The sequence below is a fragment of the Piliocolobus tephrosceles genome, chromosome 3, assembly GCF_002776525.5.
Source record: "Piliocolobus tephrosceles isolate RC106 chromosome 3, ASM277652v3, whole genome shotgun sequence".
NCBI lineage: Eukaryota > Metazoa > Chordata > Mammalia > Primates > Cercopithecidae > Piliocolobus > Piliocolobus tephrosceles.
Window position 1 is genome coordinate 98,806,079 of NC_045436.1, and position 20,955 is coordinate 98,827,033.

General features: G+C 36.5%; 1 protein-coding gene across 1 annotated transcript in view; it reads left to right on the forward strand.

Annotated features, from left to right (window-relative positions):
• Positions 1-387: 387 nt before the first annotated feature.
• The window catches only part of MYOZ2 (myozenin 2), a 52,028-nt gene continuing 31,460 nt past the window's right edge, over positions 388-20,955 (forward strand). The window contains exons 1-3 of the mRNA XM_023219888.1: positions 388-586; positions 1,121-1,210; positions 16,904-17,073. Coding sequence (XP_023075656.1) covers positions 1,135-1,210; positions 16,904-17,073 — 246 coding nt within the window. The 5' untranslated portion in view covers positions 388-586; positions 1,121-1,134. The remainder of the gene's footprint in view (positions 587-1,120; positions 1,211-16,903; positions 17,074-20,955) is intronic.

A 20,955-nucleotide genomic window follows, 5' to 3' on the forward strand; every position in this document is an offset into this window, starting at 1 on the left:
TTCTGAACCTAGCATGAGTTCTCACTCCAGCTTAAGAACTGGCTCTATTGATCCACCCCTTCCTTTCTTCTTGAGTCTACATAGATATTACTGCCTATATTGTTCATTTTAATTATGAATAATCTATCATTCTGTTCTGATTCATGTGTGTGTCTCTTGCCCCCTCAATTAAGATGTAACATAAGAGCTAGATGTTTAAAAGTGTTTAAAATCCCTTTTGGCTACTATCTGTTCAAACAAAAAGTGCTCACTAAAAACTTTCTGCATGTCCAATGAATGCTTCATTTAACCGTCTCACAAACTAGAAACACAATGGAGAGAGCCTAATCTTTCCCTGTTCCTCCCTTTCGCCAGGAAGATATGAGTAGCTAAAGTATTTGGTGCTATATATAGTCAGTTGATGTCAGCTGAATGCCAGTCTCTTCAGAAAAGCTCAGTCCCCAGTTTGAGTCAGAGTAGGGACCATGCTGTCCCAGGTTCAAGGATAAAAACCATCAGGCCCAAGTGCCATCCATAGTCCATCTCCAGAGTCTTCCTCCACAAACTGGGATTCATCCCCGCTGAAAAAGCACAATCTAACAGCAAGGTGAGTATGTTGTTTCCTAAAATGTTTTATTAGTCAGTTGTCCAAGGAGATTCAGAGTTGTGACTCATAAATGGGTGTTCTCTGCTTTAAAGCGCAGCTGTTGACAATATTAAAATGCTACCACCAAAGAATTCTGGTTTAATCTAGTGTCTTCTTCATTCTTACAGTTTGCTGGAATTGATGGAGTGTGATGCTGGTACAAATGAAGGCCAGTGAGGAGACAATGATAGATTAAAATACTGTGGAGAAAAGAGAGGGAGGGGAAAGGAGACCAGCAATTTCATTGTTTCTCACTGCCTGATGATCATTATATTAATGTCCAGATAAGACCGGGTCTCTGTTCACTGTGACATTGCCTGTCAATGAATAACATACTCTGTCACCAGATAAGGAATGCATATTGAAGTCTTTCAGTAGCAAGCGATAATAACTTTTTAATAAAGAACAAAGATGTTGTCTTTCACAACAGTGATTATGAGACACTCCAAATGAGTTCTTCACATTGCCTCAATAATGTCCCTTTGTTTTTAACAGGGAACAAACAAACCATGCTATCACATAATGCTATGGTGAAGCAGAGAAAACAGCAAGCAACAGCCATCATGAAGGAAGTCCATGGAAATGGTATCAATAAAAATCCTTCGTAGCATTAATATAGATCAGCATGAATGTGGCTCCAACCTGACGTTGTTTAATATTCCATAGTTTACTTCCTTTAAATTCTTGCTGTTCTGTCGTAACAAACCTGGAGCTCTAGGGGGTGTAGAAAAGCCTATGGTAACTAATCCTTTTGTAGTCATCCTTTCTCATTTGGAAACTATTTTCAGAGGAACAACTGCTGTAAAAGGCATGAAGCAATCTGACAGCTGATGTACATTCTGCTTGGCCTGCCTTCCACATTATAAGTTAAGATCACTCTATATTCTTTTTTTTTTTTTTTCTGGACAAGTCTCATACAATCTTCTCTTCATTGTCCATCCCACATGGTTTAGCTTGATTTCTTTTACCTTACATTATATAAATCACTCAAAATAAGTTCTGTCATCTTTTTTATAAAGCTATTAAGTTAGAATTCATATTTATTGCTTATTATTTAACTCCATTTCTATTGCTTATTTATTTAACTCTTCAAATTTGGTAATTGATTTACTAACATATTTTGTGTGCAAAGTCTACTTTTATTTGTAACTTCTGAGAAAATATAAAGTTATTGTAGTCTTAAAGCATACGACTCAAAAAATATAAATATATATTACATATAAGGTACTATTTCACTCTCTCCTTTTCTTTAAATTCCAGCAAATAACTTGAGAAAGCAATGCTTTATAACTTGCATTTTGAGTCTTATAAAGGAAATTTAACTTTGTTTATAAGCAAGGTATAGCATCAATTTTAAAAGTTAAGAAAAAAAGTTCAGGTACTCTTAGGAGCTGATTTGAGCCATTCCAGATATATTTGTGGAATTTTCAGAATGCCTCCTTATTTCCTCTCTACTGACAAGGAATGCAGCCTTTCACCACTACATTATTGAGACCTAGAAGCTTGAGACCTGGGAAGAGTATTGAGCATAATGTTTTCATATTGCACCTTCCATAAAGCAAGAGGAACAGAATCAAAGACTTTTAGGTGCTCTCCACACAATGTAGTCATAACTAAGAGGTCCTGTTGTTGTTTTCTATTTTCTGCAATACAAAACCACTATACTGGATTCAACTTGGTTCTCCTGTTTTACTATAATGTCAAATTAGCTTGGAATAAAATGAGAATAATTCTGAATCAGATGCCAGAACTGAACTCGTACCAATCCAAAGTTCCAAAATTCATGCCTCTTTTTAAAATTTCATGCATCTTTGTATTTCCAGCTTCAAGTAGTTTACTTGAAATTATTTTATAGCTTCCCTGATCAATGTGTCAAAAATCAGATGATCACTAGAGTTTGTGACAAAATTGTTTACCTTAAAATAAGACTATGTTATTGTTTTCTAATGGAATCCTAATCATAAAACAGTCAGTCCATTTAATGTATTCCAGCCTAAGTCATGTGTTGGAGTCTACTCTGTTTGCTCTGACATAGATCATAAAGATAAGAAGTTTTTTTTCCTTTTTTATAAGCATAACTATTGTTTTTATGAAAAATACTTGGGGAAAAAACACACAATTATATATCAAAGTGGGGGAAACCCTCAAAACCACTATCTCACCACCAGTAAATCCTAGCCACGTAGTCAGCTGAAACCTCCCTCCCATGTCACTGGATGAGTTCCAGCTCCCTTAAGAGGAGTCACATGCTCTGTCTTTGTTGGAATGTCAAGTATTTCAGATAACGTGGGGATAATCAGACTCTTTCCAAGCTCATCCCAGATGAAATAACTTCAGTACTTTATGAAACAGCTCAAATATTTTTCTTCTCTTATTTCCTCTGACATTTTATATGGAACTTCACTATTTGATGATGTTTAGCGATCTGGAGCTAGGGGAGTATAATTTTTTCTCAGGATGCAGAAATAAAATGAACTTCAGAGAAACTCTTTTGGGAGTGATCCTCCAAACTTTCAAACATTTTGCAGCAGTAAAAATCTGGATAATTTAAGATAAAACATGCAACTGCTTTGATCTTAATTGTAAGACAAATAAATCAAATTTTGACTTTATAAAGGATTGTCCTTTGTAAAGACAAATGGAAAAGGATGTTCCAGTCAAAATCCCCTTTTCCTACCTTCCCTCCTCTCCCCTTGTGCATCGGAATTTTTTTTCAGCATCATAACTCATTTAATTTTTATTACTCCTTTCCAAAAACATTTAGCTTGGAGGAGTATGAAATGTGACAATGAGTTGGCTAAATCAGTCGTTGTCCTCTGAACATGAGGTGGAAATTCAATCCCATTCTTGTAAGGGAAAGAGATTGCAGTGGGTGAGTCTTTGAGATAAATCAGTAGAAAAATATAAGAATCAGAAATGGAGAGTTTTACATCAGAGCCCTCATTCCATCAGAAGGAGAAATAACCTCAAAGAATTACTGAAAAATTCTCTTCATATAGATTATAATGCTAACTGCACAGAATGAGAAAGAGGTGGTTAACTCCCAGCCTCTACTAATCACACTCCCAAATTGTTGCTCATTTTGAACCCATTATGATTTGGTTTCAAATTACATACTAGAAGCAAATATACCACACTCCCAACAAATGACTAATAAAAAGCATCCCAAACATGAAGGCTGCCTGCTTTTAGATTTACCTTCCTCATATCGTAGTTATGATTACCATCATCATCACCTTGGCAGGAAGCAGAGCTAATGGTAAAGCTGTCCTGGTTACTTTTGTGAGACAAACCTCTGTGCTTTATATAAAAGTATCTCAGCCACAGTTGTTACTATCTAACAAGTGCTATTGTAAAAGACAAAAAATAATTTGGCATTATCTGTGCATGAATTAGTTATGGAGACGAGAAAAGATGGCCTCTAATAGTCCCCACCCATGAGCCCTGCGTAATTTACCCCTAAATCTGTACATATTTTCCAGTATTAATCATATTTTTCTCTTGTTCAGTAACTCATTTGAAACTTGAAGACTGAAGGAAGAGAGGTAGGAAAGAATGAAAGGATAGGAAGTAATAAACTGATAAAGAGATGGGGCAATCAGAATAAAATAAGGAGAGGCACTCTAGAGAAACTGGCATCTGTTTAGAAATGCTGGGGGAAAGGAATTGGAGTTTTAAAAACCATAAAAAGAACTGGGAGTATGATGTTCCCTGACTTCAAGCATGGATATTGCTGACAGTTTAGAATAAGAGCTTCATAAATAGAGAAGACCACAGTGCCTCCTAAGTAAGTTTCGGTCACCCTGCAGTCCTCTCACCTGGGTTCTAGGAGGGCTTTTTTTGGTATGTTTTCTGTTTGTTTGTTTTTTTCTCCTCATGATTGGGCAACAGCTTTTCCCAGCACACAAAAGAGAACTGGGCAGGTTGTTTTTGTAACTTCAGGAAGAGAGCTTAGCTTTTGGTCTGAAAACAGGAAGCCCAGGTTCTAAATGGAGTGCTGTTGTTAATGTGGTACCAGGGATCCTGGGTTCCAGACTAGACATCAGATTTCACATCAGAAAATGAGGAAGGCTAGATTTGCTGATACATCTAATTATAAAATTCCATGATTCTAATTTACTGAGCTACGTGCAGAAGCCAAACATCAGTGTGTTTGAGTTCTTCCATCAGTAACAAAGGAAATGATAATATTGACATAAATTGCAAGGACTCTTTGAAAATAAGTACAAAGTCTAGAATTTCAGATGAACGATTACATGAAGACCACTTTTACTTCTCTTGTAGGAACGTATCTTAAACTGTGACTAATCAAATCTTCAAAATCAAAATGAAGACGCCAAAAAGGCCTTTCATACCTCCTATCAAATATAAAAAGTTTATAGAAGAAGAACTTAATGATTCAGTGTACAAGTTTGGTAATTTTCTGTTGTTTGTTTTAACCTTTCACATTAGCATTCTCATAGCCCCAAGAAAAATAAGAGCTAGAAAGGTTTGCACGTTTTATTTTGAAAAGTAGTGTGCAGTCATATCTTGTGAATTCATAAGTTTTCTAAGCATCTAACCTCTAATAAGGCACTCCAGAAAACTAGTACAAGAGAACTAGGCTAAATTGTATTTTACACTGAAGTTGAAATTGTAGAGTTCAATTCTAGCTATATTATTCCATCATCCTAGCTTTCTTTGAAGACTTTTTCACTCAAATAAGTTTTAGATACACATCCTATAAACAGTACTAGATTATTCTGTTTGTGTAATTCGGTACATTGGTAATCTCATTTTTTGAATGTTTATAGATTTACAGTTTTTAAATAATATTTTTATTAATGACTAATTTTTTAAAACTTTATAAAATAACCTTAGAACTCAAATCAAGACAAAGATGTATGAAATAAGAAAATAAAGAATCACAGATGGTATTCAAAATCAACTTTTTTATGTAGAGATAATTATCACAGAACTTTTTATCAATTGGAGTTTTAAGGCATTACCCAAAATCACAGTCTGGACTATGATCTTACATGTTATATGTAATATGTACATACATATTACTTTATAGAAGAACATATTTTGTGGACTATTATTCAATTACATAGGCCAACTGTCCAGGGACAGGAGGAAGAGTTCTGTGCAAATGCAGATAATCAATAAGCCCACCCTAAAGCAAATAAGCTTCAGCTAGCTACCCTCTAGTAATTGCAGTTGCCAATCATAGTAGAACAGTTTTAAAAGGTGTTTTGTCTTACTACAATTATTTGTGAGTGTCTTTGCAAACTATGGATTAGATTAACTCATCTCACTGAAGTTACGGATCAGTATAAATGACACCAATAAGAAAGTATACCTAGCCATATTGTTTTTCTTTTTTTTTTGAGATGGAGTCTGGCTCTATTGCCCAGGCTGGAGTGCAGTGGTACAATCTCGGCTCACTGCAACCTCTGCTTCCTGAGTTCAAGTGATTCTCCTGCCTCAGCCTCCTGAGTAGCTGGAATTACAGGTGTCTGCCACTACGCTCAGCTAATTTTTGTATTTTTTTAGTAGAGATAGGGTTTTGCCATGTTGGCAGGGCTGATCTCGAACTCTTGACCTCAGGTGATCCGCCTGCCTCAGCCTCCCAGAGTGCTGGGATTACAAGCGTGAGCCACCATGCCTGGCCTTATTTTCAATGGATAATCTAATGCCACAAAGACAACCTTCTAAGCCATGAAGGCAAGGATATGTATTCTAAATAAAACATATCATTTATCAAGCATCAAGATTAAACACACAGTTAAGAACCCGTGCAAGGGTTTTCAGTGAAGGGCAGGGAACAGCTGAACTTGGAATCTGTGTGCTCAGATGACAGCGTTCTTGACTCTGAAAGTTTAAGTAATGAGAGTGATCATGCATTAGATTCCTTAACTCACAAATGTTTCTGAAACGCTTGCTCCAGTGACATCATAAATTTAACTATTAGAAGGGAAGGGAATAAAACCTTGGAGAATTTTGTTTGTGTGTTTTATATGTTTATGCAAAACATCCCTGACACTGATGAATGTGTCCATTAGTATGCTATTATATATTTAACAATTGGTTCTCAAATGGGGCAGCAGTAGGGATGTTTTGATTTGTAGAATTTGCCAATTTCTGTGATATAAATGCTCCCACCATGACCAAATTCAAGCTACCACCATGGAAGCCCTAAATACAGAGTTGGAAAGAGATATGCAGTAGTAGAACATTACATATTTTCCCCATACAGATACAATGGATATAAATAACCTCAAGAGCATAACGTCTCTTCTATCTTTTATAATCTAAATGGAACTTGCTAGTCTGAATCCAGAATCAAAAAGTTGAAATACCGCATCCCCATCACACTGTCTAGTATGTTGAGGGATATTCATAGACACACTGAAAAATAAACTTGCTTATCCTTTCATGGTCCAAACACATAGTGATAGAGACTCCAAACACTTACAAATAAGTAAGTGTGAATATTCCCTGTAGAACTCAGCAAAGTTGACGAGCAAATCTCAGGAAATTGTTGTAAAATACCCTCACATACTCCGCTCTGTTTTTCTTATGCCTTTTCCATAGGCTATTTCTACCATTCCTGGGGACTGTGAAACACAGCATTTTGTTTTGTTTTGTTTGGGGATGCTAGAGAGCCAAACAGAGCTGTTCTTCATTGCATTGGAAAGAGGTATAAAAATTTTTAAACATTTTTAATAATAGACTTTATTTTGTAGAGCAGTTTTAGGTTTGCAGGAAAGTGAGGGAGAAAGTACAGTAAGTTCCCATATAAACTTCTTCCCCACTGCTGTTTCCTGTATTATTAGCATCTTGCATCAGCGTGTATTTGTAACAACTGATGAACCAATATTGATAACTGTTGCAGTCCATTTTGTGCTGCTATAACAGAATACCTGAGACTGGGTAGTCTATACTGAACAGAAATTGGTTCATGGTTCCAGGGGCCAGGTAGTCCAGTATAAAGGTGCCAGCATCAACGGAGGGTCTTTTTGCTGAGTCATCACATGGCAGAGGACAAGAAAGAAAAGGGGGCTGAATTCATCCTTGTATAAGGTCACAGATCCCACCCATGAGGGTGGGGTACTCATGGCTTAATTACCTTTTAAAGCTCTGAGCTCTTAATACTGTCACAATGGCAATTAAATTTCTTTCTTTTCTCTTCTTTTCTTTTTCTTTTTATTTTTTGAGATGAAGTCTTGCTGTGTCACCCAGGCTGGAGTGCAGTGGCCTGACCTCGGCTCACTGCAACCTCCGCCTCCTGGGTTCAAGCGATTCTCCTGCCTCAGTCTCCTGAGTAGCTGGGATTACAGGTGCACACCACCATGCATGGCTAATTTTTGTATTTTTAGTAGAGATGTGGTTTCACCATATTGGCCAGGCTGGTCTCGAACTCCTGACCTCATGATCTGCCCACCTGGGCCTCCCAAAGTGCTGGGATTATAGGCGTGACCCACCGCCTATTTGAAATTAAATTTCAAAATGAGCTTTGGAAGGGACACACATTCAAACCATAGCATTAACTAAAGTCCATAGTTTACATTAGGATTCACTCTTTGTGTTACGCAGTTCTATGGGTTTTCACAAATGCAGTGTCGTATATCTGCCATTTCAGCATCACACAGGATAGTTTCTCAGCCCTAAAAATCCCCTGTGCTTCAGTTATTCATCCCTGTCTCTCTACCTCCTTCCAAGTCCTTGGCAACTATGGATCTTTATGCTGCCTAGTTTTGTCTTTTCCAGAATGTCAAATAGCTGGAATCATACAGTAAGCAGATTTTTCTGACTGGCTTGTTTTACTTAGAAATACCCATTTGAGGATTCTTCATGTCTTTTCATGGCCTGATAGCTCTTAATTAAATTTTTTATTTTGAGATTTTTTTTTAGATAATCATAGTTTCACATGCAGTTGTTACATATAATATTGGGCTATCCCATGTGCCCTTTCCCAGTGGTAACATCTGGCAAAGCTATAGTACAATATCACAACCAGAATATTGACATTGATACAGTCAAGAGATGTAACATTTCCATTCCCATAAGGGTCTCTCGTGTTGCCCTTTCATAGCCATCCCCACTTCTCTCTTGGCCCTATCTCTCCTTAAACCCTGACCAATCACTATTCTGCTCTCCGTTTCTATAAATTTTCTGTAATTTCAAGAATGATATACAAATGAAATCATACATACAGCATATAACCTTTTGGGAATGACTTTTTTATTCAGTGTAATTCTCTATAGAGATTCATCCAGGTCTTGTTCTCAATGATTTGTTCCTTTTTGTTGCTGAATACCATGCTGTGGATGGACCACAGTGTTTTTAATAGTTTACCCATTGAAATACATCTGGGTTGTTTCGGTTTTTGATTATCAAGAAGGAAGATGCTATGAACATTTGTGTATATGATTTTGCAAGAACACAAGTTTTTTTTCTTTTATTTTTGAGACGGAGTTTCGCTCTTGTTGCCCAGGTTGGAGTGCAATGGTGCGATCTCGGCTCACTGCAACCTCTGCTTCCCAGGTTCAAGCGATTCTCCTGCCTCAGCCTCCCGAGTAGCTGGAATTACAGTCATGCACCACCATGCCCGGCTAATTTTTTGTATTTTTAGTAGAGATGGCGTTTCTCCATGTTGGTCAGGCTGATCTCAAAGCCCTGACCTCAGGTGATCCTCCTGCCTCAGCCTCCCACAGTGCTGGGATTACAGGCGTGAGCCACTACGCCTGGCCAAGAACACAAGTTTTCATTTCACTGGGATAAATGTCCAGTATTGCTGGGTAGTTCTGCATTCAGTTTATAATAGAATTTATGAAATTGTTTTCAAGAGTGTCTGTACCATTTTACATCTTCAGCAGCAATGTGCAAGTGACCCAGTTTCTCCACATCCTCACCAGCAAATGGTGCTGTCATTTTTCATTATAGACATTCTGATAGGTGTGTAGTGATATATCATTGTGATTTTAATTTGCATTTCCCTAGTGACTGATGATGTTTACCATCTTTCAAATGCTTATTTGTAATCTGTACATCTTTTTCAGTTGAAATGCCTCTTCATGTTTTGGTCCACATTCTAATTGGATTGTTTGCTTTTTTAATAGTTAATTTTGATTGTTCTGTATTTATGCTAGACTGTTCTCAATGTTATATGTTTTGAAAATATTGTTTCCCATCCTGTAGCTTGTCTTTTCATCCTTTTAGCAGGGTCTGTCTCAGAGCAAACGTTTTTAATTTTGATGATGTCCAGTTTATCAATTATTCCTTTTATGGATTGTGATTTTGGTGTTGTTTAGCAACTCTTTGCCTAGCCCTAGGTCCCAAAATTACACTAATGTGATTTTTCTTCCTTAGCCTGTGAACATGGTGAATCTTTGCCTCGCTCTAGATCTCAAAGATATAGTAATGTGATTTTTCTTCCTTAGCCTGTTAACATAGTGAATTACATTGATTGATCTTCAAATAGTGAAACAGCGTTGTCTCCCTGGATTAAACCCCACTGGCTCATGACATAAAATTCTTTTAATATATTGCTTAATTATATTTGCTAATAATATGTTAAGGATTTTGCTTCTATATGTATGTGGAATATTGTTTTGTAACTTTTTCTGTGTGTGTTTTTTGTTTTGTTTTGTTTTTTTGAGAGGGTCTCACTCTGTCACCCAGGTTGTAGTGCAGTGGCCTGATCTCGGCTCACTGCAACCACCTCTCAGCCTCAACTGATCCTTCCACCTCAGCCTCCCAAGTAGCTGGGACCAATGCACCACCATGCCCAGCTAAATTTGTGTGTGTGTGTGTGTATGTGTGTGTGTGTGTGTGTGTGTTTGGTAGAGACGTGGTTTCACCATGTTGCTCAGGCTGGTCTTGAACTCTTGAGCTCAAGCAATCCACCTGCCTCAGGCCTCCCAAAGTGCTAGGATTACAGGCGTGAGCCACCCCGTCTGGCCTGTCTGTGTGTTGTCTTTCTCTGGCTTTGGTATCCGAATATCATTACCTTAATAAAATGAACTAGGAAGAACTCTCTTCTATTTTGGGGCAGAAATTATGTGGCACTGGTGATAATTATTCTTTAAATATTTGATAGAATTCTCCAGTGAAATCATTTAAGTCTGAAGGCTTTTGGGAGGTGAGGAGAGTTTTAGACTATAAACTGAATTGTCTGAATAGTAATATAGTTAATCAAGTACTTGTTTCATGTTGGGTGAACTGAGGTAATTTGTGCTTTTTGAGGAACTGGTCAATTTTTTTCTAATTTTTCAAGTTTATGTGAATTTATATGTAGAATTGTTTGTAGTATTAATATTCTTATTATCTGTTTGCTATCTGCAGTGTCTGTAATGATATCTCTTATTTTGTTCCTAATATTGTTAATTTGTGCCTTCTCTATCTTTTCTGTGTTAATCTCACTAGAGATTTATCAATTTTACTGATCTTTTAAAAACCAGCTCCATACTTCATTGATTTTCTCTATTGTTTTTCTGTTTTTTATTTCATTGTTTTCTGCTCTTATCTTTATTCTTTCTTTCCTTCTGCTTGCTTTGGGTTTATTTTGTTCATCTTTTTTTTACGTTTTTTGAGGCAGACACTTAGTTTATTGATTTGATACTTTTTTTCTTTTTTAACTGTGCATTTAGTGCTATAAATAGTCCTCTCAGCACAGAGTTAGCTGTTTCCCATAAATTTGGATATGCTGTATTTTCATATTCATTTAGTTCACTGAATTTTTCATTTCCTTTGAGACTTCCTTTTTTGTCCCAGGAATTACTTAGAAGTATGTTGATCAGTTTCCAAGTGTTTGGAGATTTTCCTGTTATTGCTCTGTTACTAATTTCTAGTTTGGTTTTATTGTGATCAGTGCTAACACTCTGAATAATTTAATCATTTTAATTTGTTGAGGTTTATTTTATAGCCCAGGATATGATCTATCTTGATATATATTCCATTGGCACTTGAAAGAAATGTGTGTTCTATTGTTGTTGAATAAAATATAAATGTCAATTAAGTCCTATTGGTTGCTAATATTGTAGAACTTTATATTCTTTTTTTTTATTATTATTATTATACTTTAAGTTCTAGGGTACATGTGCATAACGTGCAGGTTTGTTACATATGTATACTTGTGCCATGTTGGTGTGCTGCACCCATCAACTCGTCAGCACCCATCAACTCGTCAGCACCCATCCACTCGTCATTTACATCAGGTATAACTCCCAGTGCAATCCCTCCCTCCTCCCCCCTCCCCATGATAGGCCCCGGTGTGTGATGTTCCCCTTCCCGAGTCTAGGTGATCTCATTGTTCAGTTCCCATCTATGAGTGAGAACATGCGGTGTTTGGTTTTCTGTTCTTGTGATGGTTTGCTAAGAATGATGGTTTCCAGCTGCATCCATGTCCCTACAAAGGACACAAACTCATCCTTTTTTATGGCTGCATAGTATTCCATGGTGTATATATGCCACAGTTTCTTAATCCAGTCTGTCACTGATGGACATTTGGGTTGATTCCAAGTCTTTGCTATTGTGAATAGTGCCACAATAAGCATACGTGTGCATGTGTCTTTATAGCAGCATGATTTATGATCCTTTGGGTATATACCCAGTAGTGGGATGGCTGGGTCATATGGTACATCTAAGAACTTTATATTCTTAATGCTCTTCTGCCTAGTTGTTCTATCATCTGTTAAGATGGGGGAATTGGCCGGGCGTGGTGGCTCAAGCCTGTAATCCCAGCACTTTGGGAGGCCGAGACGGGCGGATCACGAGGTCAGGAGATCGAGACTATCCTGGCAGCCGCGTGAAAACCGTTTCTACTAAAAAACACAAAAAACTAGCCAGGCCAGGTAGCAGGCGCCTGTAGTCCCAACTACTCGGGAGGCTGAGGCAGGAGAATGGCCTAAACCTGGGAGGCAGACTTGCAGTGAGCTGAGATACGGCCACTGCACTCCAGCCTGGGCAAAAGAGCGAGACTCAGTCTCAAAAAAAAAAAAAAAAAAAAAAAAAAGGATGGGGGGAGTTGAAGTTTCCAACTATAATTGTAAATTCATCTATTTCTCCTTTTAGTTCTACATTTTTTACTTTAAATATTGTGTAGCTCTGTTTTTGGTGCATATACATTTGGGATTTCTAGGTAATCTTTGTGGATTCGCACTTTAATCATTATATAACGCCCTTCTCTGTCTCTGGTAAATTTTGTTGCTCTGATTTTTATCTGATATTAATATCAGATAATATTTGGTTGATGTTGCTTGATACCTATTTTTCCATTCTGTTACTTTCACTTGCTTATAATGTTGTTATAGGCAGTGAGTTTCATGTAGGCAGCATAGTTCAACAAACCATAGTTGGTTCACTTTTAATCCAATATGACATCAATTGATGTATTTAGATTTATTTATATTTAATTTATTAATGTATTAGATCTTAAGTATGTAATTTTTATTTTTTTCTGAGACAGAGTCTTGCTCTGTCACCCAGGCTGGAGTGCAGTGGCGGGATCTCAGCTCACTGCAAGCTCTGCCTCCCAGGTTCACACCATTCTCCTGCCTCAGCCTTCCGAGTAGCTGGGACTACAGGTGCCCACCACCACGCCCGGCTAATTTTTTGTATTTTTTAGTAGAGACAGTATTTCATCTGTTAACCAGAATGGTCTCGATCTCCTGACCCCGTGATCCGCCTGCCTCGGCCTCCCAAAGTGCTGGGATTACAGGCGTGAGCCACGGTATAGAGTTTTCAAATGTATCTGTTCATATAGCTTTCAGGAGTTGCTCTAAGTATTGCATTATATATGCATAACTTATCACAGTCTACTGATGTTGTCATTTTACTAGTGCAAGTGAAGTACAGAAAATTTATCTACTTTTGACCAGGCACGGTGGCTCATGCCTGTAATCCCAGCACTTTGGGAGACGGAGGTGGGCAGATCACTTGAGGTCAGGAGTTCGAGATCAGCCTGGCCAACATAGAGAAACCCCGTCTCTACTAAAAATACAAAAATTAGCTGGGCGTGGTGGTGGCAGGCACCTGTAATTCCATCTACTCGGGAGGTTGAGGTAGGAGAATCAATCGAACCTGGGAGGTGAAGGTTGCAGTGAGTCGAGATCAGGTCATTGCACTCTACCCTGGGTGACAGAGTAAGACTTTGTTTCAAAAAAAAAAATCTACTTTGATGTCTTTTTATTCTCTCCTGTTTATAAAATAATGGTTTTAAGTATTTCTTCTACATACATTTACATCAATCAGTGTTATAATTTTGGCTTCCACAATAAAATATAATTTAGAAAGCTCAAGAAGAGAAGGAAAGCCTGTTGTATATACCTATATTTCTGCTTACTATATACCTTCTTTATTTCTGATGTTCCAGCCTTCCTTCTTTTATTGTTTCCTTTCTGTTTTAAAAAAAACTTCATTTAGCCATTCTTTTAGGGTAGGCTTTCAGGCAACAAATTCTGTCAGTTTTCCTTCATCTGAGAGTGTCTCAAGTTCCCCTTTATTTCTTGTAGGATATTTTTCACTGAGTATGGGATTCTGGGTTGACAATTCTTTTCTTGCAGCACCTAGAAAAATATGGTACAACTTCCTTTTGGCCTCCATGATTTCTGATGAGAAATCCACTATTATTTTAGTTATTTTCCCCTTATAAGTAAGTTGTTTTCATCTGGTGGCTTTCAATATTTTTTCTTTGTCTTTAGTTTTCAGAAGCTTAATTATAAGTCTTGTTGTGAGTTATATGTGTTTATTATGTTTAGGGTTCTCTTAGCTTCTTGAATCTGTATGTTTATATCTCCTGTCAACTTTAGGACATTTTTCAGCCATGATTTCTTTAAGTACTTTTCTAGCTTCCCCTTATTTTTCCTCTCCTGGAACTTCAATGACATGAATGCTATATCTTTTATTAGAGTACCATGAATCCCTAAGAATACCTCGTTCATTTGTTTTCAAGTCTATTTTTCTCTGTGTTGGTCTTATTGGGGAACTTCTATTATTCAAACAGCTAAGTGATTTTTCTCATTTGCCCCCTCTATTTTACTGTTGAGCCCATTCACTGAGCTTTTTATTCAGGTTATTATATTTTCAGTTCTAAAATTTTTATTTGGTTCTTTACATCTTTTATTTGTTGGCTGAGTTTTTTTTTTTTTTTTTTTTTTTTTTTTTTTTTCCTGCTGCTGATGGAGTCATTGGCAAAAAAACCTTTCCATTTAAAGAATTTGTTTCAAGTGGTTTCCTAACTGCTTTCTGAAGCATTGCTTTAAATTTTGGGTACTTTAAAATATTTGTCAGATAGTTTTGGTATCTCAGGCATCCCAGTGTTAGCATTTGACTGTTTTTTTGCTTTTTTTTTTTCATTCAGTTTGAGATTTTTCTAGTTGCTTGTATGATAAGTGATTTTCAAATTTAAGCCTGGACATTTTCACGTTATGTTCTGAGACGCTTGCTCTTTAAATAAACCTTCTTTTTCATCTGTTCTTATCTGACACTGCTCCAGCAGAGAAAGGGGAGTGCCAACTCATTGCTGCCAAGTGAATGTAGAAGTCTGGGTTCCCTATTTGGCTCCACTGAAACTTGAGGGGAGCCTCTTTGTTATTGCTAGAAGAGGACAGGAGTTCAGACTCCCACATAGTCTTCACTAAGACTGCGGAGACAAGGAGGTAGTTACTGGCCAACAGGAATGAAAGTCCCAACTTCCCACTCGGTCTCTCTGACACCACCCTAGTGGGAGTATTGGAGAAACTTGTTACAGCCTCACAGGGTGAAATTCTAGGCTCCCCACAAGATCTTAACGTGGGTGAGAGTGAGGTCAAAGTGTTTTCTGTGGTGCTTGGCTAAAGTAGCGTGGCCATTGTCTAAACATTTTCTGTCTTGCAAAGGCAGCTCCTTTCCTGGTCCTTTAGCTGGAGAGAACAGCCTTTCACTGGTGCTTTGTTTGTCTGCACCTCTTGGTGTTTTTGGGTTGCCATCATCTTCAGCTTCAAGTCTGAGATTTAGGGGCTAAAAGAAAACCTAGAGTATTAACCACCATGTTGTTCCTTGGGTCCTGGGGTCCCTAGCTTGTCTGCCTATTTCTTTACACTTTCAGAGTTATTTATTTATTTATTTATTTATAATGTTCAACATGTGAGATTGTACTTAATAGCTTTATAAGAAAAAATATATTTACTTCATCTTCCCAGAAGCAAACATCTTGATATTGTGACTTTTATAATTAGTGGACTCCTCTCCATGAAAAAACAAAACAGGTAAACTAATTTTTCTTTCAAAAGAAAAGTGAGGAGAAAATTACACAAGTAGTTCTGTTGTTTTATTCTAAACATTCCCAAAAGCTTAATTGTTATGGTTAATATTTCATATCATCAAAGAATGTTGCCTCAATCAAAATAATTATTTATTTTCCTAATGGCCCAATTTTTCTTCCTATGCACTTAATGGTAGTCAACAGTGGCAAAAAGACTGTGTGGATATTACAGAAATATATTAGTGATTACAGAAGCAAGTGGAAGCGTGTATCTCTTTTGGATTTTGGAAAAACTGTTTAGTAATAGAAATAGAAAATAACACTCATTTACTGAATGTCTAGCATATTTAAGGTATGGAAGACACGGAGAGTAAAACCTAAAGAAAATGCAAACCATAAAACAAATAAAGCAAAATCAAATATATGTGATTCAGTGTTACGGGAATATAGAGAATGAATGAGTAATTATGAATAAAAATTTTAGGTAAGAAATTAATATAAATGGCATGTGAGCTGTATTGGGGGAAAAGTTCACTCAATACTTATCATCTGCCTACTTTATGGAGGCTAGTCAGTGCTAGATGCAGAACAAATAGTATTTTGACCGAGTCTGGGAAATGGGGTGGGGTGGAGTGGGTGGGCAGGCATTTCAGTAGGGGGATAGCTAAAGCTGACACATAAAAATGTGGGGAGCAAAACAGAGTTTATGAATATAACTATGAAGCCATGCTATTTGAAAGCTCATTCTATACGGAAAGACTAAATTGTACTAGTCGTAATTACAGCTAACTTTTATTCACACTATGTGCCAGGTACCAGGCTACATGCTTTACACGAAGCATTTTTATTTCATTCTCATATTAATGCTTTGCAACAGGTATTCGTATTATTAGCTCCACTTTAGAGACGAAGGAACTGAGGTTTAGAGAAAATAAGTAACATACTTACGATCATGCAATTAGAAAGTGGTGGAATTTTAGAATTAAGAAATGTAGAATAGCATTGAAAATGCTTACTTTGGGATTTTTACTCATATGAATATTGTTTTACAGATGTTGATGGCATGGACCTGGGCAAAAAGGTCAGCATCCCCAGAGACATCATGTTGGAAGAATTATCCCATCTCAGTAACCGTGGTGCCAGGCTATTTAAGATGCGTCAAAGAAGATCTGACAAATACACATTTGAAAATTTCCAGTATGAATCTAGAGCACAAATTAATGTAGGTATAACTTGAACATGTGGTACCCAAATGAATGAGCAGTATTTCTAAATTTGTATGTATGACTAGTTTCTCAAGCAAATATTCTATATATCTTCTTTCAATTTATTCTGTTAGGCTATTTTTTTATCATAATGAATAGTTTAGGTGTGTAAACAAAAGAAATATTACGTATGATATGAATATGCTTTTAGTCCAATAGGGACATTGTAAGCTTGTAGATTTGGCACTGAGGAACTTGTCTGTTCTACTAAGAGGAGGGAGAGGGAATGGAGAGAAGTGGTACTAAAAGTTTCCATGGTCTTATCACAACCAGTTACATGTTTGAGATGGAAACACTTCCAAAGCACATAGCGCTCCACAAGCGAGGATAAGCATTTTATTCACTGAGTAAATCTTGGCACTGAAACATGCCTGGGAACTACAGACACATTCAACGTCCTTTCAAAGCATTTATTCCACATTGTGTAGGGAAGTCTGGTACTCACTAACGACAAAAACTAGTTTGGATATAACTCTTTGGACAGAGATTTCCTCAACTCAAAGCTAGTAAACAAACAAAAATTAAAATACATTTTACTTTATTGTATTAATATTATATTCACTTAAACTGTCATTTAAAAAGATTGTAGAGGAAAAAGTTGATAGTAGAAAGGCAACCAGCTTTGGGAAGATGGCTTTAAAATTCAAATGGCTGGTGTGAAGAATCAAAACGGAACAGTGCAATTGTCTTAAATTTGAAAAGATCATGATGACTTCAACAAATATGTTTTATTTACTGAGAGTTTCTTCCTAGAGCTATTAAAGATTTACTTACAAATTTAAGCCTGAAAACTTACCAGCTCCCATCACTAATAAGTTGTTTTAAATGGACAGCTCACTTCTTCACAGCAAACAGACTAACTTCCCTGATTTATTTTACCATAATTACTAAAACACATTGTAGAAACTAATATCTACATCCACAAACACCAAAATTTTGTTTCCCGTATTTCTATTTTCCTTGTTACGTTTTTTGTTAACAGAAAATGTTGAGAGGACATTTAACAAATTTATTTTCATATTTGTGAACATTCTTCAGCCATCCATTGATTAAATCTAGTTTTAGTCGTGAATTCAGTTAGCCATCAAATCTTATTCAACTATAGTATTTACACTTGTGAGAAATGATTTTTTAGTTGAAGTCAGTGTACCCTGTAAGTATTCCCAGTATCCTCTTATCAAAAACATCTTGTAAGTATGAGTCAAAAATAATCCCTACCCCATCTGCTGGAGTCTATGTAATCATATTCTTTCAATAACGACAATAGAGAAGACTCTATGGAGTAGTACAAAATAAGGTGGCTTAAGGAAGTCTTTGAAAAGTCATCTGCAAGTTTAGACATTTGAATAAACGAATAATGTCAGTTTTTATAACTTCCACTTACATCTCTAGGAATAATGCTTTAACTACAATTCTGAAGAAAGGTACAATAAGATTTAAAATGTCCCTGTGAACACAACATATTATCTTACCACCAGTATTTCAAATTATTGACTATAATTTTATATACCTGTGGTCGAATGTGTGCTGGTTACACGTAATATATATAAGAACATGTCTTGGCCGGGCGCGGTGGCTCACGCCTGTAATCCCAGCACTTTGGGAGGCCGAGGTGGGCGGATCACGAGGTCAGGAGATCGAGACCATCCTGGCTAACATGGTGAAACCCCGTCTCTACTAAAAAATACAAAAAAAAATTAGCCAGGCGCGGCGGCAGGCACCTGTAGTCCCAGCTGCTCTGGAGGCTGACGCAGGAGAATGACGTGAACCTGGGAGGCGGAGCTTGCAGTGAGCCAAGATCACACCACTGCACTCCACACTCCAGTCTGGGCCACAGAGCCCGACTCCCAACTCCGTTTCAAAAAAAAAAAAAAAAGAACATGTCTTGACAATTTTTCACTATTCCCAGAAGACTGGGCACTGAATAAATAAAATGGCTTACAGGTTTATTGAAATAAATAATTAAATATTGATAAATAACTCAGAGCGATAAGCCATAATAATGTATGCAATAAAGTCAATATTTTATTGAGTTACATAACATACTCTGAAGTGTGATGAATTTTACTCTTCTTTCAAAATAAGGAAAGTAGTATTCAAGGAAGTATGTTCATTTGACTTAAGCAACACCATAATAAAGAAGATTGAAACTCAGCTGTCAGAACTCTAGAGTTCTTGGCACCAACTCCTTTCATGGTGTAATTAAAGGAAACTCTGGCCTGGGAATCAGGAGACCAAGGTTTGGTCCTGGCTCTCCCACCAGCCATGTGATTTAGCGTTAACTCAAAAAGGGTTTTTGTTTTGTTTTGTTTTGTTTTGTTTTTTGTTTTTTGCTTTTCTGAATTTCTCCCTTCATTTTAAAAATAAAGATATGCACTCCAATGCTCTCTCAGGTGCCTTCTGTCTTTAATGATCTGTGTGTTGCCTGATCTTAATTCAAAAAATTACTTGCACAATAAATCATTAAGGAAGATAGTGAGCCACATTGTACAATGATACACTTACTTTGTCAAGGCTGTAGATTGCAGCTTGAAACGTTAATATGACAGGAATTCAAAAATATTATTAGACTGAGGTCTATTTCCATTCATATTCATTTATACTTTTGGCAAATATTTATTGGGTGCCTATTATGTTCTAGATACTATGCTGCAAGCTCAAAGATAAATAAATACAGGCTTTATCTAGTGATACAGAGACCAAATTACATTGAAAGATAAGAGAGCTTTTATTTACTTACAATCTAGTTCTTGAATGATCCTTGTGTGATTTATACCACATTAATCTAATTTATTTACTACATTTTCTGGAACAAGCTTTTACTTTTACTGCTTCCCTTGAGCAATAGATGTTGTCAAAATAATAATTTAACTCAGCTTTATATATTTCTTATTCTAGTATAATGTTGAAGACTCATATAAATGAAAATATAAACCACCCCCCTGGTAATTAATGCCATTTGTTCAAACATTACCATTTTAAAAATAGAAAAAATAAGTGTAGCTCTGAATTCTACTGGTGAGGGACACTGGCAAATTCAAGCTACATATACTTTCTATGACACAAACAGCAATAATAGTAAATATATGTTCCTAAAAAGAAATGAACATTGCTTGCTACATGAGCCAATTTTGAAGCCCTAGTTCATAAACTATTTCTTAACCAAAATGGCAAAATGGAGATGGATGAAGAAAATAGGCCACCAGAAATAAAGTAAAATGAAAGAATACTTCATGATAATTAAAATTCTCTTATAAGTTACTGCAAAAAGATATTATATTTTTTGAATCACTAAAAATCTTAAATACTACTGGGCAAAGGGGCAGTATACTCTTAAAAGTAATTCTGAAGTAAGACCACACTAAATAATTGGAACTCTAAATATATGTTTGCTTTGTTCAAAAAATAACTTCTACCATGTATTTGGCACAAAACATGGAACAGACAAAGAAGCCTTCTTTTTTATTTCTATTGATATTTTAACAGAAATCATGTAAATCATCTTCTATATGTGTTTTTAATTTACATAGTCATAATATATAGGATATGGCTCTAGTTTTGTTTTCTTTAGAGTCAACTGAGGTAAAGAGAGACATATTTTCATTTGTCTTTCCAACTTTTCTGAAAGGAATTGCAGGTGATGGAATGCTGTGGTGTAAGGCTTATAATTATATAGGTTACTGTCTAGCTATTATATGGCTTTGCTTGTTTTCTTAATGATGATGTAGAGGTATTCGGTGTCTCCTGATAATTAATGACTAACTAGAAAGAGTTGATTTTCTGGCTCATCATTAATCCCCAGGAAGAGGTTACAGAAGGTTAGTATTACAACTCCTAGA